Source organism: Carlito syrichta, unplaced genomic scaffold (genome assembly GCF_000164805.1).
Source record: "Carlito syrichta isolate Samal-C Ts95f unplaced genomic scaffold, Tarsius_syrichta-2.0.1 Scaffold301890, whole genome shotgun sequence".
Lineage (NCBI taxonomy): Eukaryota > Metazoa > Chordata > Mammalia > Primates > Tarsiidae > Carlito > Carlito syrichta.
In genome coordinates, this window is record NW_007245986.1 from 226,931 (window position 1) to 252,610 (window position 25,680).

General features: G+C 44.1%; 1 protein-coding gene across 11 annotated transcripts in view; it reads right to left on the reverse strand.

Annotated features, from left to right (window-relative positions):
- SEC31A (SEC31 homolog A, COPII coat complex component) overlaps positions 1 to 20,214 on the reverse strand; it is an 85,311-nt gene extending 65,097 nt beyond the window's left edge. For 6 of the 11 annotated variants that reach the window (XM_021711165.1, XM_021711163.1, XM_021711162.1 and 3 more), the window contains exons 1-5: positions 20,025 to 20,214; positions 9,319 to 9,401; positions 7,661 to 7,784; positions 4,006 to 4,204; positions 1,680 to 1,775 (exon numbers count right to left, since the gene is read on the reverse strand). In XM_021711165.1, the coding sequence (XP_021566840.1) occupies positions 1,680 to 1,775; positions 4,006 to 4,204; positions 7,661 to 7,784; positions 9,319 to 9,397 (498 nt within the window). In that variant the 5' untranslated portion in view covers positions 9,398 to 9,401; positions 20,025 to 20,214. The remainder of the gene's footprint in view (positions 1 to 1,679; positions 1,776 to 4,005; positions 4,205 to 7,660; positions 7,785 to 9,318; positions 9,402 to 20,024) is intronic. The other 5 variants (XM_008055596.1, XM_021711159.1, XM_021711164.1 and 2 more) reach the window with 5 other exon arrangements.
- Between the last annotated feature and the right edge of the window lie 5,466 nt (positions 20,215 to 25,680).

The following is a 25,680-nucleotide window of genomic DNA, read 5'->3' on the forward strand; positions in this document are numbered from 1 at the left end:
TGGCTCAGCCTGTAATCCCGCGCCTTTGGGAGGCTGAGGTGAGTGAATTGCCTGAGCCCGCGGGTTCGAGACCCGCCTGGGCAGCGAGACCTCATCTCTACAATAAATCAAAAAAATCAGCTGGGCGTGGTGGCGCATGCCTGTAATTCCGGCTACTCGGAAGGCTGAGGTGGAAGGATCGCCGGAGCCCAGCAGGCCGAGGCTGCGGTGGCCGGGAGCGGCCACTGCACTCCAGTCTGGGCGACAGAGTGAGATTCCAACTCAAAAAAAAAAAAAAAAAAAAAACAAAAAACCTTGAGAATGCTGTTTTACCCCAGCTAGTTGCAAAATGCTGTGTGAAGGTCACAGGTGTGACTTGTAAATCTATGTAACAATTATAGTGCTTAGAACTTGGTAGTGATTTATAATGTAATAGCTATAGAAATAAGTAAGTTTTGTATGGACATTAAGAAATGATAATCAGTAGAAAATGTTAGGAGTTTATAAAATTTATAGTTAATGTTTAGAATGATAATTTCTTATGATCAAAACAGGATGAACAAAGATACCTTGCCTGTCCTGTCCATTAAATTGAAACTGATTGCCTTGAAAACGAAAAACATGTTTTCGTCTCAAGTCAAAATCTAGGGTATAAAAGGAGTTGTAAAAGACAATAAACCGGCATTTTTCCTGCTTGCAGCAGAGTCAGTTTCCAAGTTTTTTCTCCTGAGCCGACACCATCCCTCCTTCAGGACACCCTGACCCACTGGAGCTGGACTCCGGCAGTTATGGTCTGGACCATTAAAACAAATCTTTATAAATGGTGGGGCAAATGCTGTCATTATGCTACCTCCCCATTGCTAAAAATGTTATGGTCAATTACAACTGCTACTCAAACTGGACAACCTCTAAAACATAAAGAAACTCAAGGAAGAACAGGGGAAGACTGTTCTCACCCAACTTACCGGAAATAAGTAAGAAAAGGGCTTGAGTTTTGGGGTTTTTTTAAAACCCTGTTTTCTATGGTCTTGTCTGTATGTTTTTTAAGAAGGTTGACTGTTGGCCGGGCACAGAGGCTCACGCCTATAATCCCAGCACTTTGGGAGGCTAAGGCATGAGGATTACCTGAGCCTGGGGGTTCAAGACCACCCTGGGCAACTTGGTGAAACCTTGTCTCTACAATAAATCAAAAAAATTAGCTGGGTATGGTGGCACACCCCTGTGGCTACAGCTACTTAGAACACTGAATTAGAAGGTTGGCCTGAGTCCAGCAGGTTGAGGCTGCGGTAGCCACAAGCAAGCCATTGCACTCTAGTCTGGATGACAGAGTGAGAATCTGACTCAAAAAAAAAAAATAAGGTTGGCTGTTGTTAAATTACAGAGTAGATAACACATGGAAAGCAAAAATACTTATATGATATCTAAGAAAAGTGTTAAGGATTTTTGTTTTATTATTGCATGTCTAGTATGCTGGACAGTGTCTGGCAGGCGGCAGAAACCAAATATTTACTGTTGAAGGACTCACTGATACGTTTAAGAGACATAACCACTAATACTTTACTATACTGAAGAAAAATAAACATCTAAGCAATGATTTTAAACATGTATGTTTCGGGTGAAAAACCTTAAAACTGAAACAAATAAGTTTAGAAGAGTTACTTTTGGTTCTTTAATTAAACTGATCAAAATCAATATAATACCTGTGTTTTTGCTCCTGGCGTCATTGGAGTTGCAAAATTGTTTAGATCCCAAATGTAGATTTCAGATTCATTAGCACCAGAGGCTACCAGATTAGTCTGCAATAAGAAAGAATTAATAACTAAGTAATACTTATGCATAATCAGAACTTAGAATAACTCAGTTATTCTAAGAGATTAGTTTTAGCACATACAAGTTTTCTATTTAATTAAAAAAGCAAAACACATATACATGAATAATTATGCATAAATAAGTATGCATAATAAATCTTTACAAATTTAAACAGTCTTCTAGAAAAACATATTATAAAATTCTACTTAGACCGGGTTTGGTGGCTCAGCCTGTAATCCCAGCACTTTGGGAGGCCGAGGTGAGTTGATTGCCTGAGCCCACGGGTTCGAGACCCGCCTGGGCAACTTGGTGAGACCTGATCTCCACAATAAGTCAAAAATTAGCCAGGCGTGGTAGCACGCGCCTGTAGTTCCAGCTACTGGAAGGCTGAGGCGGAAGGATCGCCAGAGCCCAGCAGGTTGAGGCTGCGGTGGCCGGGAGCGGCCACTGCACTCCAGTCTGGGTGACAGAGTAAGACTCCAACTCAAAAAAAATAAAAAATTCTCCTTAACAAAATATAACTAATTTCTATGCAAGACATAAAAAAAATTATATGAACAAATTCTTAAACAGTCGAACATATAACCATGTGTGGATTATTGTTTGCAGCTTTGCATCTATGGAAGGAGATTTAAGTGTGAGAAAAAACAGAAGGTCACCAATTATTGCTTTCCGAAACAGCTGAACCCTAAAACTATGACATCTTTCTCGGGATAACTCAAACCCAGTTTCCAGAGCTGGGCCAGTACAAGCCTAGCAAAATCCCTCAAGTCTTCACGTTTCCAGTTCTCTGACAATCTCGTTCCAGGTGGTACTATTTCTAGCTTACCTGTTACACGCTTCAAGGGTCAAGAAGACCCTGAGGCTGTGATGTAAAGCACAAGAAGAGCGTGGGTTTTAGAAATTGACCATCATCCTCTACTGTTCACTCCTGTAAATTCTCCTATGAACAACTGGCATTTAACTAAGAAAACAGGACGGACGCTACGGCTCATATCTATAATCCCAGCATTTTGAGAGGCCGAAGCAAGAGGGAGGATTGCTTGTCCAGGAGTTTGAGAGCAGCCAGGACAGCAAGCAAGACTTCATCTCTACAAAAAATACAAAAATCAGCCAGGTATGGTGGTGTGCACCTGTAGTCCCAGCTGCTTGGGAGGCTGAGGCAGAAGGATCAATTGAGTCCAGGAGTTTGAGGCTGCAGTAGCCATGATCATGCCACATACCACTGCACTCTATCCTGGGCAAAAGAGTAAGATCTTGATGCAAAAAAAAAAAAAAAGAACAGAGGAATCCTATGGTAGTACCTACCTATAACACAAAAAATTTTCTTAACATTCGTTTTTTAGATGTTATACTCTAATATCCTATTAACTCAAGATCTTTATTAACTTATACATTTACATAATTAATATTCAGTAATGTTTATGAAGATAGCAGTAAAAAGAATCTTAATTGCCTATTTTTAAATTTGCATATTTGTATAATTTCTCATTATTTCATAGTAGTAATCTCTTTGTCATAAAAACACTACTCAATACAACAGTGAATTAACCCAGATACCATAGCGTGTCAGCCTAATGTTGACCTAGGACAAACTTTAAAATGCAAGCTTTCCAATCTATGAGGCTCTGAATGTTTAAAAAATGTCTAATCAGATGGCATTGACACCTCCAGATTGCCAGAATTAAACTTGTTAGCCTGATCCCCTCATGGAGTTAGTACATTCACCTGATCCCAAAGCTGAACCTACCATTCTTCGAACAAACATCCATCAACCTACACAGGCACACATTTCTAGTTTTCAATTTCAAGGCAGGGGGAGGCACAGTGGATTCATGTACTTGTTTCTTTTCTTTTTTTCTTTTTATTTTTTGAGTCAGAGTCTCACTCTGTTGTCCAGACTGGAGTGCAGTGGCACGCTTACGGCCACCACAGCCTCAACCTGTTGGGCTCAGGCAATCCTGCCTCAGCCTTCCAAGTAGCTGGAACCACAGGCATGTGCCACCATGCCTTACTAATTTTTCTTGATTTATTGTAGAGAAGAGGTCTCGCCATGTTGCCCAGGCTGGTCTCAAACCCGTGAACTCAGGCAATCCTCTCACCTCAGCCTCCCAAAGTGCTGGGTTTATAGGCATGAGCCACCGTGCGTAGCCCATGTACTTATTTGAAATGAGCAGCACATATTTTGAGAATTATGAAGAAAAGCCCAAGTCTCACCTGGAAAATGTTCACATCCAAGGCCCTCACTGGGCCCGTGTGCTTCTCGTTCTGGGCAATCACAACTTCCTTGTCCCCAGCTATGATTTTGGAAGGATCATAAAGAATAATGTTTCCATTTTCACCACCTGCAATCAGAACTCCAGAGACCTCGCCTTTGGAATCCGTCTTATAAGGTCCCCAGATCAACTTGTGGTACCTTTAGGAGAAAACAAGTAAAGTAACTTTTTTTTTTTGAGTTTGGAGTCTCACTCTGTCGCCCAGGCTGGAGTGCAGTGGCACGCTCATGGCCTCCGCAGCCTCGACTCCTGGGCTCTGGCAATTCTTCCGCCTCAGCCTTCCAAGTAGCTGGAACTACAGGCATATGCTACCACGCCCAGCTTTTGCCTCAGCCTTCCAAGTAGCTGGAACTACAGGCATGTGCTACCACGCCCAGCTAATTTTATTTATTTATTTATTTATTTATTTATTTATTGTAGAGATGAGGTCTTGCCATGTTGCTCAGGCTGGTCTCATGCAATCCTCTCACCTCAGCCTCCCAAAGCGCTGAGATTATAGGTTTTTTGAAATTATATGTTCAGTATTTTATGTTTTCATAAATGCTCCAAAAACACTGCTTCCCCTCCATTTCTGGCAACTGTGTATGACGTTGATTTTATTTTTTTGTTTATGCTCATGTCTGCATATTTGATTCTGTAGTCTTTTAAGAGTAAAAATTCTCATAGAGGTAAGGTAGTGTAACAAGTATATTTTGTATATCAGAAGATATGGGTTTGAGAATAATTTTACAATTTAAAAACTGTCAGACCCTGGGTAAATTACTTAATCTCTCAATTGCCTGTGGTTCATCTGTAAAATAGAGCTAATCAGCCACTTCCCTTAAAAAATAAATAAATTCTGCATATGACTATAGAAGAATCACTAATGTTCTATTAAATAGTAAAGGAATTACAGAAATCACTTGACATTTTCTAAGAAAAATAATGTATTCAGACAGTAGAAAAGTAACATCAAAATTATATTATGACAAGTATCTCTACTGTTGGAGAATAAAAAATATGATCTGGAATAAGATGAAATACGAAGGTGGCAGAATGTCAAGAATGACAGGGATGGGAGTGAGGAGAAAAAATGCTAGACCAAAGACATCGGGCTCCCCCCATGTGATGGCTCTCAGGAATATGAGAGGGCCCCTGAGACTCCAAGACTGGAGCTGTATTCTGTTAGCTAAGATATAATCTCCTCAAATTCTGCTAAGTTATTGAAGAAATAGAGCGTATTTTATCACTCAAATGAAATCATTCTTTCTCTGCATTACAACAAGGCATATGAGAGCATGAAAGCGTGATCCAAACACCCTTATCGCTTGGTTTATCACAACTCATGTCAACAAAATTCTTTGTGAAACATATTTCTAAATATAGATAAGTACAAAGAAGAAAATAAAAATAACCTACTATTCAGAGTTAATAACTATTAATATCTTTTTTTTTCTTTTGAGACAGAGTCTCACTGTCACCAGGCTGGAGTGCAATGGTGCAATCATAGCTTACTGCAGCCTCAAACTCCTGTGCTCAAGGGATCCTCCCACTCCAGCTACCCAAGTAGCTGAGATTACAGGCCCATGTCACTGCACCTAACTAATTTTGTAGTTTTTGTAGAGGTGAGGTCTCACTGTGTGCCCAGGCTGGTCTTGAATTCCTGGGTTCAAGCAATCCTCCCATCCTGGCCTCCCAAAGTGCTGGAATTAAAGGTGTGAGCCAGCTGGGCACAGGAGCTCATGCCTATAATCCCAGCACTTTGGGAGGCCGAGGTAAGAGGACTGTCTGAGACCACAGGTTCGAGACCCGGCTGGGCAACTTGGAGAGATCTCATCGCTACAATAAATCAAAAAAACTAGCCAGACATGGTGGCGCATGCCTGTCGTTCTAGCTACTTAGAAGCTGAGGTGGAAGGATCACCTCAACCTAGCAGGTCGAGGCTAAGGTGGCCATGAGTGCACCACTGCCCTCCAGCCTGGTCAACAGAGTGAGACTCCAAGTCAAAAAAAAAGGGGCCAGGCTCGGTGGCTCAGCCTGTAATCCCAACACGTTGGTAGGCCAAGGTGAGTGGATTGCCTGAGCAATCCACCTGGGCAACTTGGCGAGACCTGGTCTCTACAATAAATCAAAAACTAGCCAGGCGTGGTGGTGTGCACCTGTAGTTCCGGCTACTTGGGAGGCTGAGGCGGAAGGATCGCCTGATCCTAGCAGGTTGAGGCTGCAGTGGCCGGGAGCATGCCACTGTACTCCAGTCTAGGCAACAGAGTGAGACTCCAACTCAAAAAAAAAAAAAAAAAAAAAGGTGTGAGCCACTGAACCTAGCTCTATTAGTATCTTTTTTTCTTTTTTTTTTTGAGTCAAGTCTGTCATCCAGGCTGGAATGCAGTGGCATGTTCACGGATTATAGGTGTGAGCCACCACACCTGGCCTATTCATATCTTTTTTTTTTGAGTTGGAGTCTCACTCTGTCGCCCAGACTGGAATGCAGTGGCCACTCCTGGACACCGCAGCCTCGACCTGCTGGGCTCTGGCGATCCTTCCACCTCAGCCTTTCAAGTAGCCAGAATTACAGGCATGTGCTACCACGTCCGGCTGATTTTTTTGATTTATTGTAGAGATGAGGTCTTGTTGCCCAGGCGGGTCTCGAACCCACGGGCTCAGGCAATCCACTCACCTCAGCCTCCCAAAGGCGCGGGATTACAGGCTGAGCCACCGAGCCCGGCTACCTATTAATATCTTAATACAACTACTCCAGGCTAGAGTACAGTGGCATGCTCATGGCTCACTGCAGCCTCAACCTCCTGGACTCAGGTAATCTTTTTGCCTTAGCCTCCTGGGTAGCTGGGACTATAGGTGTATCCCACCATACCCAACTAATTTTTTTTTTTTGAGTTGGAGTCTCACTCTTGCTGCCCAGACCGGAGTGCAGTGGCATGCTCCCGGCCACCGCAGTGTCGACCTGCTGGGCTCCGGCGATCCTTCCGCCTCAGCCTTCCAAGTAGCTGGAACTACAGGCGCATGCTACCTTGCCTGGCTAATTTTTTATTTATTATAGAGATGAGGTGTCACCAAGTTGCCCAGGTGGGTCTTGAACCTGCAGGCTCAGGCAATCCACTCACCTCAGCCTCCCAAAGTGATGGTATTACAAGCTGAGCCACTGAGCCCGGCCTAATTTTTTAATTTTTTTGTAGAGAAGAAGTCTCACTATGTTGCCCAGGCTAGTCTGGAACTCCTGGGCTCAACCAATCCTCTCACCTCAGCCTCCTAAAGTGCTAGGATTATAGGCGTGAACTACCACACCCAGCACTTACCTTTTGTAAGCAGGTGCGACAGAGATAGGTAGGAAAAAGGACTCCACTATACCATGAGAAAAAAATAGATGGGAGGGCCTTTCCTTCCCATCTTCACATGAAAAGTCAGCAATAGGAAAGACAACAGAACATACAAACACTTCTTTTACTTCCTAAAAATTCACTCATATACTTTTTTGCAAAATACTTCATGTCACTGATGGTATGCATTCCTTACACTTTCTAATAGCATAATTACAAACAAAGTAAGCATCAACTACAAGGAATTAAATGATCACATGAATTTAAGGTTGACTCTCATACCTGTGAGAAGATGAGAAAGTGGCACAAGATTTCATATCCAAGGATGGATCAGACAGGTCTAATTCAAATATCTCAAGGGAAGCATTGGTACTAAATGTTGCATCCAATTGCTGAGCAGATGTTCCTACAAAAATACATTTATGGTAACTACACATGCAAAAATAAAAGACTCCAAGAAAATGGTACAAAATAGAAATTAAAGGATGTTTTTCAATTATCTTGCCCATGAATGCTGCATTAGTGCTGAAATTACTACAACAATGAATTCTAGCACAAGGCTAGGAAATGATGTCTATAGAGTGGGTAATGCAGATAATTATTCAAAGTCTGTAGATATGTTAAAAGCTCTGTCAAACCAACTCCATCATTTACTATATCTGGTTATAATCACACATAATATAAATCTAATTCTTTTTATATACAAATGATAACGAGCTGGGTGCAGTGGCTCACGTCTGTAATCCCAGCACTTTGGGAGGCTGAGGTGAGAGGACTGCCTAAGCCCAGTTTGAGACCAGCCTGAGCAACTTGGCGAGACCTCGTCTCTACAATAAATCAAAAAATTAGCTGGGCATGATGGCATGTGCCTGTAGTTCCAGCTACTTGGAAAGCTGAGGCGGAAGGATCATCTGAACCCAGCAGGTTGAGGCTGCGGTGGTCTTGAGTGTGCCACTGCGCTACAGCCTGGGTAACAGAGTGAGACTCTGACATAAAAACAAAACCAAACCAATGATAACATCAAAATTGCTCTTCATTCATTCAAACTGATATTTAATCATGGTTTTCAAAATGTCATTTACTGTGGTTAATACTGGAGTAGAGGTAAAACACAAGCCACTGAAGCAAGGAAGACGAAGACACTTCACACATAGCACATCACAATCAATGCTATGATGGAGAAGGTGCCATGGGACACAGAGAGGCCACTGAGCTCAGTTGCCAGGGGTGGAGAGGCTACCCAGAGAAAACATGTGAACTGCATCTTTTTTTTTGAGTAGGAGTCTCACTCTGTTGCCCAGGCTGGAGTGCAGTAGCATGCTCATGGCCACGACAGCCTTGACCTGTTGAGCTCAAGCCATCCCTCCACCTCAGCCTTTCAAGTAGTTGGAACTACAGATGCACACCACCACATTCAGTTAATTTTTTTTATTATTGTAGAGATGAGGTCTTGCCAAGTTGCCCAGGCTAGTCTTGAACCCCTGGAATCAGGCAATCCTCTCACCTCTGCCTCCAAAAGTGCCAGGATTATAGGATTGAGCTGCGCCTGGCTGTGAACTGCATTTTTTTTTTTTTTTTTTTGGAGCTGGAGTCTTACTCTGTTTACCCAGGCTGGAGTGCAGTGGCATGCTCACAGTTACAGCCTCTAACCGCTGGGCTCAGGTGATCCTTCCACTTCAATCTTCCAGGTAGCTAGAACTACAGGCACATACCACCATGTCCGGTAGGTTTTTTTTATTTATTGTAGAGATGACATATCACCAAGTTGCCTAGGCTGGTCTCAAACCCCTGAACTCAGGCAATCCTCTCACCTCTACCTCCAAAAGTGCTGGGATTACAGGTGTGAGCCCACTGAGCCTGGCTTGAATTGCATCTTAAGGGGCAAGCACAAATAAGCCACAAGTGGCTTAGTCATACTACCTCCTCTCTTTTGAACTTACCTGTAGCTAGGTAAATGGGGTGATTCTGGGCAGGGCTCCATGCCTGCATGGCTGTACGATCCACTTCCTTTAACTTCATCCTGCTAAAGAGAACAATTTCCATATAAATATATTGAACATTTAACAAAGAACACAGAAACATATTTTACACAGAAACATACTGGACAAGCCACTACAACACCAGTAATGCCAAAGTGCCAATACATCAAAATCTATTTAGGTGTCGTTTGTTGGAAATATTCAATTAAAAAAAAAAAAAGACAAACTTCTTATTCTATTTTGAGATAAATACTCAGCTATTCTGTTTACAGATATAGTCCTTCAGTTTAATCAGTCTAGAAAAATACCTCACATAATTAACTGTGCTACACATGTGCTTCTCAAGCAAGGCTGGGACAGTGTCTCAGGGTAAGAGCAGCCATGTCATATGATAAGAGCACTTTAGTTGTTTTTTTTTTTTTTAGTTGGAGTCTCACTCTGTCACCCAGGAGAAGTACAGTGATGTGCTCACAACCACTGCAGCCCTCGACCTGCTGGGCTCAGATGATCCTTCCACCTCAGGCTTCCAAGTGGCTGGAACTACAGGCGTGTACAGCCACACCCAACTAATTTTTTAATTTACTGTAGAGACGAGGTCTTGCCATGTTGCACAGGCTGGTCTTGAACCTATGGGCTTAGGTAATCCTCTCGCCCCGGCCTCCCAAAGTGCTGGGATTACAGGCATGAACCGCCATACCCAGCTGATAAAGACAGTTTTAAAAATCAATTTTAAATTAACACAGACTTACAGAGAAGAACATAGCTCACAGATTTTAAATATAAAGCAGAAAGTATTAGAAAACTGGTCACTTAAGATATAATTCCATATGCTCCTTATTTATATATTCTGTCATTAAAGTTACTTTGAGGGAAAAATTTAAGACGTATATAGTACTATACATTCTTTAAAAATCTTTGATATTTTTACATAAAGGCATTCAAATGGCATAGTACTCCACTCTAAGATATAACATAATTGCCCAGTCCAATACTAATGAGCACCTGAGGTGATTTTTGCTTTTTGCAAAACAATGTTGAAATAAATGGTCATATGCATGTAACGAGCAGGGGCAGCTCTAAATGTCTAGAAGTAGAACTGTTAAATTAAAGGACAAATTTTAATTCTGATGATTATTTCCTAGGAGCCCTCTGTGGCAACTGGACCTTTCCACTGCCCAAGAGTAATCTCTGACTATTTGCTGACTTACAGCCTCACCAGAGTGTGCTGTCACCAACATTAACAGGTGAAAAATGATGTCAGCCTCTCTTTATATGATTGTGTGTCATCCATATTTCCTTTTCTGTCACCTCTTCTGTCTATTCATATCATGTTCCCAATTTTTCTTGTAGAGACAGGGTCTTGTTATGTTGCACAGGCTAGTCTGGAACTCCGGGCCTCAAGTGATCCTACCACCTCAGTCTCTCAAAGTACTCAAATTACAAGACGTGGGCCACCACAACCAGCCCATTTGCTCATTTTTCATAAGGTTGACAGACTTTATTTTTTAATTTTGTTTATGATATATATATGTGTGTATATATATATGCATGTATATATATATACATATATACATGTATACACACACACACACACACACACACACACACACTTTCACCTTTCATAGGACTTTAACTTTGTGAGAAACAGACTTTATTCTTTAAGAGAAACTTTAGGTTCTCTGAAGAGTTGAGCAAAAAAGTATAAGAGTTGCTACATCCCTGCCCACTTCTCCCACCACCAAGAAACCCAGCAGGGTGGGGCATCTGTTTCAACCCATGAACTAACACTGACACAGCAAAATCACCCAAATGCAGTCTGTATCAGGGGTCATTCTCGATGCTGTACATTCCATGGGTTTTGGCAGGTGTATAATGACATGTACCCACCAATACAGAACCATACAGAGTAGTTTCCCTGTCCTAAAATCCCCTAATTTCCCACTCCTTCCCTATCTATAGAGACTGTACAGTGAGTTTTTGTGAACTGTCCATGGGACCTAAAAAGAAGGAATGCTCCCTGTCTTAGGGTCCAGAGTTCAGTACATAGTAATCAAAACTTCTTTATTGATTTAATTGTTCAGCTCTTCTATTATCCTTATTTTTTATTTTGTCCACTTGATTTGTCTTGGACCAGGGGAATGAATTAAAAGTCTCCAACTACTAATACATTTATGTCAATATTTCCTGTTATCTCCTGAAACTACTGCTTTATGAAAATCACTTTGTTATTTAATACATAGCTATTTGGTCCATATTCATAATGCTAAATATTCACTATAAAATACACATTTTAGCTTTATGAGTATCCTTTGTCTCAATGAATTGTGGCTTGAATTCCACCTTTTATTGCCTTTACATGTATACGTTTTTAAACTTGTAAGTCACTTTCTTTTCACTGGCTGTCCTGCGTATAGCAAAAAGTCATATTTTGCTTGGTGACCCAATTTGAAAATATTTTCAATAGGTAAGCTAAGGCCATTTAAAATGTATTGATGGGGGCAACGCCCTCAGGTCCCTTCCCACTAAGGGAGCTTTTCTGTCTTCTCAATAAACCCTGCTTTCTAAAAAAATTAAAAATAAATAAAATGTACTGATAGGCCAAGTGCGGTGGCTCAGCCCTATAATCCCAACACTTTGGGAGGCTGAGGCAGGAGGATTCCTTGAGCCCAGGAGTTCCAGATCAGCCTGGGTAACATAGTGAGACCTCATCTCTATAGTTAAAAAAAAAGCCAGGCATGGTGGCACAAGCCTGTAGTCTAAAATACTTGGAAGACTAAGGCAGGAGGATCATTGCCTGAGCCCAGCAGGTCAATGCTACAGTGAGCCGTGATCATGCCACCGCACTCCAGCCTGAGCAGCAGAGCAGAGAACCCCAAATCAAAAAAAGTTAAATTAAACTAAAAATAAAAAGTAAAATGTAGGCTGGGCACAGTGGCTCACGCCTATCTCAGCACTTTGGGAAGCTGAGGTGAGAGGACTGCCTGAGCCCACCGGTTCGAGACCAGCCTGTAATTCCAGCTTCTTGGAAGGCTGAGGCAGAAGGATCTCCTGAGCCCAGCAGGTTGAGGCTGTGGTGGTCATGAGCATGCCACTGCACTCCAGCCTGGGCAACAAGAGTAAGACGCCAACTAAAAAATAAATAAATAAAATAAAATGTATAATGAACATTTATATACCTAACCCTGAATTGTACCCCACATATTTAAAACAAAAAATTTTTTAAAATAAAAAAATGTACTGATACGTCAGACACAGTTAGTGTTAGTTTTATCATTTTTTGCTACGTGTGGTTTAATAATTTTTTTTTTTAGTTGGAGTCTCACTCTGTCACCCAGGCTGGAGTGCAGATGCACGCTCATGGCCACCCCAGCATCGACTTACTGGATTCCAGAGATCCTTCCACCTCAACTTTCCAAGTAGCCAGAACTACAGGCGCGTACTACCACACCCGGCTAATTTTTGATTTATTGTAGAGACGAGGACTTGCCAAGTTGCCCAGGCTGGTCTCAAACATGCAGGCTCAGGCAATCCACTGACCTTGGTCTCCCAAAGTGCTGGGATTACAGACTGAGTCACCAAGCTTGACCTAATAATTGTTTTAAGTCTACTCGTATTTTCTTTTTTGTGTAGTTACCACTTTTCTGGTAATGAGTATGGTATATTTTTATTCTAAAATGTGTTTCTGGTTCTGTGTTTATAACTGTAGTTTTAAACAATTTTATTTAATACCATTAATCCTCTATTTATTTGCACAGTAACTACTGACTCCCTATAGGAGCACTAATGAAAACAGTCTGTATTATCTGCCTGTCTTGCACTACATAGTTACAGGCAATATAACTTTTGCTGTTTACCTTTGAACTGCTAAATATGCTTATACTTCTACTAACTGATGTGTCAGCTTTAAATGATGTCCCCTGGCTACCAGCCATTACAGACGTGGCAATCCACAAGACTTCTACCTCGATTTCCTTTCTTTTTCTCCTTTAATTACTTGTATGATCTATACCTCCATCGCTGGACACCTGACATTTGCATTTCACTCTTCCTCACTCACTCCCACGTTTGTTTCAGTCTCAAGTCTGTAGCTACAGACACTCAATGCTCCCCAAATGCACTGTACCAGCTCCTCACCATCTCTAGAGCTCATCTGCTAACAGCTTCCTTAAGGGCCTTAGACAGCAATATCCCTCTTCTATGACGATTTTACAGATGATGAATTAAGACAAAGCAAGCTAGATAATCTGTACATGCTAGCAAGGGGTAGGGTCAAGAGGAGAACTCAGAAGTTCAGCTCCAGAGTCCAAGCTCTTACTTGTTATTTCTAACAAGTTCAGGTATTCGATTTTTATATCACAGAAAAAATATTAACATTTGGAAGAAACAACGACAAAGCAACTACCACGCCTGGTGAAATTAAGGGGGAAATGCATTTGAAAAACCATGCTGGGGAGGAAGGAGTGGCTCACAACTGGCCTCCAATCCATCCCAATCAGACTCTGGCTCTGCAACTCAGTAGACAGGGCCCCCAGCTCAGACACAGTCTCTCTGAACCCTAGTTTCTCTATCTGTAAAATGGGGTCAGGAGTGACTACCAAATAGGATGACAAGAAGTTTAAGTAGGGGAATATATTTTAGAGAGCCAGATAAAGTGTCTAACACAGAAGTTACTGAGTTTTTGAGAGGTTAGCTTTTTTTTTTTTTTTTTGAGTTGGAGTCTCACTCAGGCTGGAGTACAGTGGCACACTCATGGCCACCCCAGTGTCAACTTGCTGGGCTCAGGTGATCCTCCAGTCTCAGCCCTCCAAATAGCCAGAACTACAGGTGTGAGCTACCACACCCAGCTAATTTTTCTGATTTATTGTAGAGACGAGGTCTCACCATGCTGCCCAGGCTGGTCTCAAACTTGCGGGCTCAGATAATCCTCTTGCCTTGGCCTCCCAAAGTGCCTCCCAGAGTTGAGCCACCACACCTGGCCAAGGTTAACTATTTAAAAAAATTATTTTAAAAAATTGGCGGGCATGGTTGCACATGCATGTAATTCCAGTTGCTTGGAAGGCTGAGGCAGGAGGATCACCTGAGCCCAGCGGGTTGAGGCTGCAGTGCCTGTGAGCATGCCACTGCACTCCAGACAGAGTAAGACTTCAACTAAAAAAAATTTTTAAATTATTGCTAGCATGAGATTAAACAAGAAAATTTCACATCTATTTTATTAAGATTATTCAGGGGATAAAATTCTTTTTTTTTTTAGTTAGAATCTCACCCTGTCATCCAGGCTGGGGTGCAGTGGCACACTCACAGCCACTGCAGCCTTGAACTGCTGGGCTCAGGTGATCCTATTGCCTCAGTCTTCCAAGTAGCTGGAACCACAGATGTGCGCTACCACGCCTGGCTAATTTTTTGATTTACTGTAGAGACAAGGTCTCATCAAGTTGCCTAGGCTGGTCTCGAACTCCTGGGCTCAGGCAATCCTCTCGCCTCCACCTCCCAAAGTGCTAGGATTGCAGGTGTGAGCCACCGAGCCTGGTTTAAAATTCTAAATTTCTAAGAAATAAAAAAGGTAACTATTTTCTTGACATGAATGTTCTCTTCTTCCTTTTAGCCAACTGCCTGACCTAATCTTTAATAACAAGTTCAAGGTAGAGGTGAGAGGATTGCCTGATCCCAGGGATTCAAGACCAGTCTGGGCAACTTGGCAAGACCTCATCTCGAGTGTGGAGGCATGCACCTGTGATTCCAGTTACTGGCAGGGAGGCGGAGGAGAAACTGAGGCAGAAGGATCACCTGAGCCCAGGAAGTTGAGGCTGCAGTAGTGTGATCATGCCACTGTGCTCCAGCCTGGACAACAGAGTGAGATCCTGATTCAAAAAAAAAAAGAAAGAAAGAAAGAAAAAAAAAATAGGAGAAAGTATTGTTAAGGGAAAAAGGTTATAAGATGCCTTCAGAATAACTTCTAAAAGTGAAAAACAAATTTTTTAAAAAACTGAATAGAATTATAGTATTTCAAAGAGCAAAGGTACAAGGACTACCTAACTCATGAATGCTTAGTTAATGTGTAACATTTACTGAAGGAGAAAGAGACACATTTAGAAAAACATAAAATGGTTACATGGGAGTTCAAAGCATTTATAAAAGTTTCTTTTGCTGGGCTCGGTGGCTCAGCCTGTAATCCGGCGCCTTTGGGAGGCTGAGGTGAATGGATTGCCTGAGCCTGCGGGTTCGAGACCCGCCTGGGCAGCAAGACCTCATCTCTACAATAAATCAAAAAATCAGCCAGGCGTGGTAGTGCATGCCTGTAATTACGGCTACTTGGAAGGCTGAGGCGGAAGAATCGCTGGAGCCCAGCAGGTCAAGGCTGCGGTGGCCAGGAGCGGCCACTGCACTCTAGTCTGGGTGACAGAGTGAGACTCCAACTCAAAAAAATAAAAAAATTAAAAATAGATAAATAAATAAATCATTTTTTAAAAGTTTCTTTCTTAGCCCTAGTGCTTAACATCTCACTAGAAGCCATTCCACTTATTCACCTTGCATACAAGGCTTCAACACTACATATTTTTTTTAAAAAGTCGCCTGCGGGTTCGAGACCCGCCTGGGCAGGCGAGAGCTCATCTCTACAATAAAATAAAAAAAAATTAGCCGGGCGTGGTAGCGCGTGCCTGTAATTCCAGCTACTTGGAAGGCTGAGGCGGAAGGATCGCCAGAGCCCAGCAGGTCGAGGCTGTGGTGGCCGGGAGCAGCCACTGCACTCCAGTCTGGGCGACAGAGTGAGACTCCAATGCAAAAAAAAAAAAAGTCACAGGTCATGTTTTCCTAAGCTTTGGCCCCCTTCCCTACCTTGGGAGGGTGAATTTTTCTCTCTCTCTAATCTACTTTCTAAATAAACTATATTTTCCAAACTAAAAAAAAAATCACCATGCTACTATAATAGCCTAGAACTATGGTATACAGGCTGAATCTAACTAAACAAGAGTACCATAACCTGCCCATTGCAATCATTCTCAAAATCACTAAGAATGCTATGGAAATACAGTTTCCTCTGGATATATGTGTACTTCCTTCTTTTAGAAATGATAATTCACTTAGTTGTAAATTATTTTTTTGAAAATATATCATTCCCTTCGAGCGTAGTGGCTCACACTTGTAATCCCAGCACTTTGGGAGGTAGAGGCAAGAGGACTGCCTGAGCCCACAGGTTCTAGTCCAGTCCGGGCAACATGGTGAGACCTCATCTCTACAATAAAACAAAAAAATTAACTGGGCATGGTGGCGCATGCCTGTAGTTTCAGTCAGCTATTTGGAAGGTTGAGAATTGCCTGAACCCAGCAGTTCGAGACTGGGATGGCTGTGAGCATGCCACTGCACTCCAGCCTGGGCGACAGAGTCAGACTCCAACTCAAAAAAAAGAAAAGAAAAAATATAATTCCCAAGTGAGACTTGCTTTAAAAACTTTGTGTAATTTTTTTTTTAATATTATGTGATTAGAGTTAATACTATGCATACTTGCTTCATTCAAAACTATCTTACACAGAACATCATTATGAAAATATAAAAAGATCAGTACTAAAATGCATTAGAAAAAATGATTTAAGGCCGGGGGCGGTGGCTCATGCCTATAATCCCAGCACTTTGGGAGGCCGAGGTGAGAGGACTGCCACGGGTTTGAGACCAGCCTGGGCAACTTGGTGAGACCTCATCTCTACAATAAAACAAAAAATTAGCCGGGCGTGGTGGCATACGCCTGCAGTTCCAGCTACTTGGAAGGCTGAAGTGGAAGGATCACCTGAGCCCAGCAGGTCGAGGCTGCGGTGGCTGCAAGTGTGCCACTGCAATCCAGCGTGGGCGACAGAGTGAGACTCTGACTCCAAAAATAAAAGAAAAAAAAATAATAATAATAACAATAATTTAAAAGAAAATATAAAAAGCCAATTGTGAGAACACTGGCTTGTTCTCAAAGGCCATTTACAAGACAGTATCTACAGCACAGCAATTCATGAATCATGAGGTCTGGAGCAGATACCCTCAGTTTAAATCCCAGCCTCACTATGTCCACCTCTGACTCAGATTATGCAACTTTACCTATGTGTATCTTGAGTTCCTGACTCAGTAAAGTAAGGGTCACGGAATCTACACCACAGAGTTGTTGTGGGAATGAAAAGAGTTATTACTCAGAGTGGTTAGAACAGTGCCAAGCCCATAGTAAATAAATGCTCATAAATGATGGCTATGGCAAAAACTGCAATTTAAAATGTCTACTCCAATTAATCCTCAAGAATACATCTATAAGAAAATTTATTATGTTCCAGACTAAAACTCTTACCTTTCACTCAACTTTCTCTCCACAATAACTGCATTCAATTAAGTGAAATTTTTTTTTCTTTCTGATCATTTTCTTTTCTTTTCTTTTTAGTTGGAGTCTCACTCTGTCACCCAGGTTGGAGTGCAGAGGGGCATGCTCATGGCCACTGCAGCCTCGACCTGCTAGGCTCACGGGCTCAGGCGATCCTTCCAAGTAGCTGAAACTACAGGCATGCGCTACTATGCGTGGCTAATTTTTTTTTTTTTTTGAGTTGGAGTCTCACTCTGTCACTCAGACTGGAGTGCAGTGGCCACTCCTGGCCACTGCAGCCTTGACCTGCTGGGCTCCGGCAATCCTTCTGCCTTGGGCTTCCAAGTAGCTGGAACTACAGGCTCATGCTACCATGCCCAGCTAATTTTTGATTTATTGTAGAGATGAGGCTCGCCAAGTTGCCTGGGCTGGTATTGAACCGGCAGGCTCACGCAATCCACTCACCTCGGTCTCCCAAAGTGCTGGGATTATAGGCTGAGCCACCTAGCCCAGCCTTTTCTTTTTTTTAAAGCAGGATTTATTGAGAGGACAGAAAAGCTCCCACAGTGGGAGGGAACTCGAAGGGGTTGCTGCTCATCACTTTCTAAATGCAAACTTTGTAATGTAATACTAAAACCCAATAGTACTATTCTATACAAAATACCAACCTTACTGTGCTATATAAAGAGCTTATACATTCCTCAGAAAGCACATAAAAAGTGAAAGAGGTAACAAAAATCAGAACCTGACTCCCAAACTAGGTTTGCAATCCCTAGCTGATACTACTTTTAGTAAAAATCCATCTTGTGTGGACAAAATACCTCATTACTGATAAGCACAATTGTTCTAGAGGATTTATTTAGCTTTACTAATGTTCTAGGCTCATTTCACCCAACCAAAACCAAATCGAAGAAGGCAACTGTGGTTCATTACTAAATCAAATGATGTCACACTAATCTGCAGTATAGTAAGATTTTCTGAGCTGAAATTAACTTAAGAATAACATTTTTTAAAACAATGTAATCACTGCATCAATCAACAGAAATCAATTTAATAACATTCTCTTACAGGAGTTTTTAACCTAGGATTGGTAAACCTCCTGAAATTATACACACAGAAAATCTTACATGTGTGTATATGTGTGTTTTTCTAGGAAGACGGCCCCACACTTTTATAAACTGAGTGAAATCCGAAAAGGTTGGGGAGACTCACTGCTCTTTACGGTCTACACATTTCTTTCTATTCTTTTCTTTTACATGCTGGCAAGTATCTTTCTATTCTTACACACTATTGGTTTCAAAAAAGAACCTGCTTATATAAAAGTAAGCAGTGTAATTCTAAATCCACCTCAAATTTCACATTTCCCAAATAACCGTGGATGTATGCAACATAAAATCACAGCTACTAGAACACTCCCAAATTTTCCAGAAGTTCTCGGAGTCTAATACCGTTCCCAGAACTGTAATTAAGGAGTAATGAGAAACAAGGAGAGCGGAAAAACCACGAAAAAAGAATAAACCTACGCCGACTACCGAGTCATCCAGATGTACAGAAATGCGGGACACCGTGATAACAAGGGCAAACCTCCGATACCGATTAAACAGTCACAACTGCCGACAAAGCCCCGATTTCAGCTTTCTGTAGTTGGAGAAGGCAGTTTAAGGGAAAGGGCTTGTCACAGGCTGTAACATCGTTGCAGTTTCAGGAAGACCTTGAGCTCCAAGAAAAGTTTTAATGCCCCTAAATCCAGGCAGTATTTTGATTTACTTTACAACCGCCTGGTAATTTAACACCTTATCAGCAAAACCAGGTGACACTTAGCAGACTTCTTTCAGCGCACTGGCGACCACTGTTCTCACAATAATCCGCTCTGGATAAGTGACAGCAGCTATCAGTTCGAACCTACGAGTCTCTAAGTCCCGCAACAGCTAAGCACACGATGAGTCCCAGCCGCAGGAAGCCGGCGAGCCGCCCGAGAGCGTCCCCTCCCTGCCCCTGGGGACCGCACCTCTTTGTGCACTAGGGTCTGAGGACTCGGGCCCGCAAACTCCGGCCCGGATGCGACGCCCCGGGGGAACACCGCGTCGCCAACCTCAGGAAGCCCCCGCCCGGCCGCGGAAGCGTCCACAGAGGCAGCCGGGCGAGACCCAGCGGGACTCCTGACGCCAGACGCTGTCCCGCCGGGCCCAACACCGGGACGGGGAGCAGGCACCCGGGACCGGGCCTCAGGCCGGCGGGGCCAGAGGAGCCGGCGGAGGCTGAGGCCGGGTCCAGTGCTGGCCGGCTGCACCCCGAGGCCCGTGGGCCGGCGACAAGGGCATGAGGCAGCAGGCGGACGCACCTGGCGGGGACCCTCGACGACCGGCTCCGGAGCTAGCGCGGCGCCCGTTGGACTCTCTCAGCATCCGTCGCTGCCCCTCCTCCCGGCCCAAGGCCACTCCACGTTCCGCTCCAACGTGGCAGCCGCAGCCCCGCCCTGCCGGCTGGCCGCCACTTCCGGGGGCGACGTCTGCCCCGCCCACTCGGCGCACGGGCCGCACGGCACTTCCGGAGCGGCGGTCGGCAGGGGGCGTGGCGCTCGGTGCGACGGGGGCAGGGCTCGCTGAGACTCAGCGCGCGTGCGCCAGATCCGGATCCGTCTTCTGAAAGTCTGTAAGCAGAGGGCGGGTGTGGTGGCCGGAGACTGGGTGGAGGGAAACCCCTGCTACGTGTCTCCGTCTACCCGAAAAACGACGCGGCCTGCAAGAAAGCCACGTAGCACTAGCTCCTTGAAGCGTCAGCAGCCCCTGGCGACAGTGCCAGCGCCAGGTAGACCACGTGGAAACTGGGGCTGCAAGGGCCTTATTGCAGTTTCTTGGCTCTTAAAATTGCTTACTTGGGGGTCGGGCGTGGTGACTGAAACCCGCATTCCCAGCACTTTGGGAGGCCGAGGCGGGAGGATCGCTTGAGCCCAAGAGTTCAAAACCAGAGAGCAGACTTGGCAACATAGCGAGACCTCTGTCTCTACAAAAACTCAAAAAGGTGGCGTGCACCTGTACTCCAGCTACTTAGGAGGCCGAGGCGGGAGGATCGCCTGAGCCCAGGAGGTTGAGGCTGCAGTGAGCCATATCGTGCCACTGCACTCCGGCCCGAACGGGAGAGTGAGAGCTCGACTCAAAAAAAAAAACAACTGCTTATTTGTTCTTCGTTGTTTGGAGAACTATAAAGAGAAATGGTCTGGTCATACCCGAAGACTGTTGTGGACGCTTGATTTATTACTTCGAAAGGCACAGTTGGGGCGAGTTATGTCAAGTCCGTGAGTGTCCTTTCGCACTCTGACTGTCCCATGTTATTACTTGAGATGCGTTAGCACTTGCCCTCGGCGACTGTGACCTTACAAGTTACCCCAGAGCCTTGCATCCCATGAGGTAAAGCCAGAGGAAAATCACCTGCTGAAATACCAGAAACTGCATTCAATCCAAGTCTCCTAACTTCTAGGCAGGTCATCTTCCCATTACACCTTGTCATTCAAAACCAACTCTGCTGGGCGCGGTGACTGCACTTTGGGAGGCTAAGATGAGAGATTGCCTGAGCCCAGGGGTTCAAGACCAACCTGAGCAACATGGCGAGACGACGTCTGTACAGTCAGTTTTAAAATTAGCCGTGTATGGTGGCGCTTGTATGTGGTTCCAGCTTCTTGGAAGGCTGAGGCGGAAGGATCACCTGAGCCCAGCAGGTTGAGGCTCCAGTGGCCGTTAGAATGCACTGCACTCCAGCCTGGGAGACAGAGTGAGACTACGATTCAAAACAAAAAAAATCCTTTCCTCCGATTCAAAAAAAAAACACCTCTTACCTGTTGATGAAAAGATGCCAAACTCTGTAAAATATTTTCATATGGTTTATTCTTGAGCCAAGCTTGAGGACTTAAGCCCGGGTACGCCCATCCTCAGGAGGTCTTGAGAAAGAGGGTCCACCATGGCTGAATGGCGGCTTGATTTTATACTTAGGAATATGGAAGTTATAAGAAACTGTAAATCAATACATGTGAGATTCTCATAGGTTTGGCCAGGGAGAGAGGGACCTTTCCAAGCTAGGGCTCGCAGGTCATAGGTGGGTTTAAAGTTTTCTTGACTGGTAATATGTAGTTCTTATCAGGAGATGAGATGTCTTGCTGAGACAAAGGGCAAGACTTGAGGTTTGTTGATATATAGATGAAGTTAAGATGTTTTGTTGAGACACAGGGTGGAAAGAGTCTGGGCTTACTGACATGTAGATGAAGTTAAGACCTGGCAGGCTACAGAGAGGATGGACAGAGGTCTTACAAGATTCCTTGAGAGTACTGGAATCCACAAGACATGGCTTTTCAGAGCCATAAGATACTTTGACTTCCCTCTTTGTTATGTGATATTATTCTAGTCAGGTAGAAAAACAATAGGGCAATAAAACCCTGTTGCTGAGTCCTCATCAGCCAGGGACTCCCCAAGCCTCTTAGGAATTTGGGTAAGAGAAAAGGTTCAGATTTACTCCTCATTCCTAAGGCCTTTCTTTCCTAGCTGCCTTCTCTGGAAGTAATGGTTCTGCCTTTTGTACAGAAAAAAATAAGTGAAATATGGTAAACACTCCTATTTAAGTATCAGAGAGTAGAAACATTTTTGTACTCACTGCACTTATCCTAGCACCCTTTCCTACACGTGGTTCAATTAAAAAAGCAAAAGTAGCTGGGCTCTGTGGCTCAGCCTGTAATCCCACCCTTGGGAGGCTGAGGTGAGTGGACTGCCTGAGCTCGTGGGTTCGAGACCGGCCCAGGCAACTTGGCGAGACCTCATCTCTACAATAAATCAAAAATTAGCTGGGCGTGGTAGCGCACACCTGTAGTTCCAGCTACTTAGGAAGGTCGAGGCTGCAGTGGCCGGGAGCGGCCACTGCACTCCAGTCTGGGTGACAGAGTGAGACTCCAACTCAAAAAAAAAAAAGCAAAAGTTTATTTCTATAGGATTGTAATAGACCAGCTCAGGAACATTAGTTCACCCTTGAAGAACGCTGACCCTAAGCAGTCAAATATCATAACTTTTGACTCAAAAACGTTACTACAAATAACCTGTTGACCAAAAATAGTCAACACATATTTTATATGTGATATGTATTATATACTGTACTACATGTTTACAATAAAGCTAGAGGGAAAAATTTTAAGAAAATATATTTTCTATTCATTAAGTGGAAGTGGATCATTACAAAGGTCTTTGGGTTTGAGAAGACTGAAGAGAAGGAAGTCTGGGGAGTAGCAGAGGAAGGAGAAAATCTGAATCTAAAGTTTAAACCTGTGCTGTTTAAGGGTCAACCATACTAACTTAAAGTGGGTAATTTCTAGTATGTCTTTTTTTTCAGTTGGACTCCCACTCTATCGCACAGGATAGCTTGCAGTGGCATGCTCACAGCCACCGCAGCCTCAGCCTGGTGGGCTCAGGCGATCCCTCTGCCTCATCCTTACAAGTAGATGGAACCACAGGCACAAGCCATTACCCCCGGCCTGGGCGACAGAGTGAGACCTGGACTCAAAAAAAAGAAAACTATATGAAATTTAAATTTTGTCCATAAAGTTTTATTGAAATACATCCTTAATCACTCAATGGTTTGTTTATATATTGTCTAAAGCTGCTTTTTCTATACAAGAGTAAAAGTTGAATAACTGCAACAAAGATCATATAGTCCTCAAAGCTAAAAATATTTACTATGCAACCCCCTTTTTTTTTTTAACCCTTGCTGGGCTCTGGTGATCCTTCCACTTCAACCTTCTGAGTAGCTGGAACTACAGGCATGCTATCACACCTGGCTAATTTTTTATTTATAATAGAGACAAGGTCTTGCCAAGTTGCCCAGGCTGGTCTTGAACCTGTGGGCTCAGGCAATCCACTCACTTCGGTCTCTCAAAGTGCTGGGATTACAGGCTGAGTCACCAAGCCCAGACCTTTTTTTTTTTTTTTTTTTTTGAGTAGGAGTCTCACTGTGTCCAGGCTGGAGTACAGTAGCACACTCATGGCCACCGCAGCCTCAACCTGCTGGACTCAGGCAATCCTTCAGCCTCAGCAGTTGAAGTAGCTAGAACCACAGGTACCTGCCACCACGCCTGGGTAATTTTTTGATTTATCGTAGGGATGGTCTCACCAAGTGGCCCAGGCTGGTCTCGAACCTCCTGGTGTCAGGCAATCCTCTCATCTCGGCCTCCCAAAGTGCTGGGATTATAGAAATGAGTCACCCGCACCCGGCCACTATGCAACCCTTTACAGGAAAAAATTATCAATCTCTGTTAGACAGGGATTTTTTTTTGGTCTCATAAAGGCAGATTTTATTGGGGCAACGAGGCCACCCTGTACAAGCTGGCCCCTCCCTCCTTCCACCTCAGGCTCCTGCCCGCAAGCACCCGGGCCCCACAGACGCTCACAGGCTCTCGAGTCTTGACAAGGTCTTGCCATGTTACCCAGACTGGACTTGAACCTGTGGGCTCTGGCAGTCCTCTCACCTGGGCCTCCCAACGTGCTGAGATTACAGGCATGAGCCACCGTGCCCGGCTCAGATAGGGTTTTGCCTACAAATGGATTAATACTCAAAATCCATACATGAGACATTCAGTATTATAAATTTTTATTTCAATGCTTTGATACAGCAGCAAAGACAGTATGTGCTAGGGACAGTGGTTCACATCTATAATCCCAGCACTCTTGGGAGGCTGAAGTGAGAGAATTACCTGAGCCCAGGGCTTGGAAACTAACCTGGGCAACTTGGCAAGACCTTGTCCCTACAATCAATCAATAAATAAAAAATTGGCCAGGCTCGGTGGTTCAGCCTGCAATCCCAGCACTTTGGGAGGCCAAGGTGAGAGATTGCCTGAGCCCACTGGTTCGAGACCCACTCAGGCAACTTGGGGAGACCTCATCTCTACAATAAATCAAAAAATTAGCTGGGCATGGAAGCACGCGCCTGTAGTTCTGGCTACTTGGAAGGCTGAGGTGGAAGGATCACCAAAGCCCAGCAGGTCAACGCTGTGGTGGCCGGGAGCAGGCTGCTGCACTCCAGTCTGGGTGACAGAGTGAGACTCTAACTCAAAAATAAAAATAATTAGCTGGGCGTGGTGGCACATGCCTGTAGTCCCAGCTACTTGGAAGGCTGAAGTGGAAGGATGGCCTGAGCCTGGCAGGTCGAGGCTGCAGTGGTGATTGTGCCATTGCACTCCAGGCTGGGCGACAGAGACTATGACTCAAAAAAAAAAAGATAATAAAGTAAAAATATAAAGATGAAACAAATATGAAAAGCAAACATATCTGGGTGTTGTGGCTCCTGTCTGTAATCCAGTACTTTGGGAGGCTGAGGTGAGAGGGTTACCTGAGTCCACGGATTCAAGACCAGCCTGGGCAACATGCCAAGACCTCATCACCACAATAAATCAAAAAAATTAGCTGGGCATGGGGGCACACACCTGTGGTCCAGTACTGAGAAGGATGAGGTGGAAGGATTGCCTGACCCCACCAGGTCAAGGCTGCTCTGGCCGCGAGGGTGCTACTACACTTCAGCCTGGGCAAGAGTAACTCAAAAAGAAAAAACAAATTTCTGGGCAGCAGGCTTCAAGTTGAAGTTCCCACCACCCTTTTGGGTTCAATGGATCTGAGGAGGAGGAGTGAAGCAGGAAGTTCTGCCAAGCTCCCATGCCCTCCCTGGCATGCCAAGCTTTCACATCTTACCTGTCCAGCAGCTCTCCATCACAGTCCTTTTGTTTAATGAGTAGGAGTCTGTCACCCAGGTTGAAGTGCAGTGGCATGATCACGGCCACTGCCGTCTCAACCTGCTGGGTTTAGGCAATCCTTTTGTCTCAGCCTTCCAAGTAGCTGGAACCACAGGTGCACACCACCACTCCCGGCTAACTTTTTTGATTATCGTAGAGACAAGTTCTCACCAGATTGCCCAGGATGGTCTTGAACCCCTGGGCTCAGGCAATCTTCTCACCTCTGCCTCCCAGAGTGCTG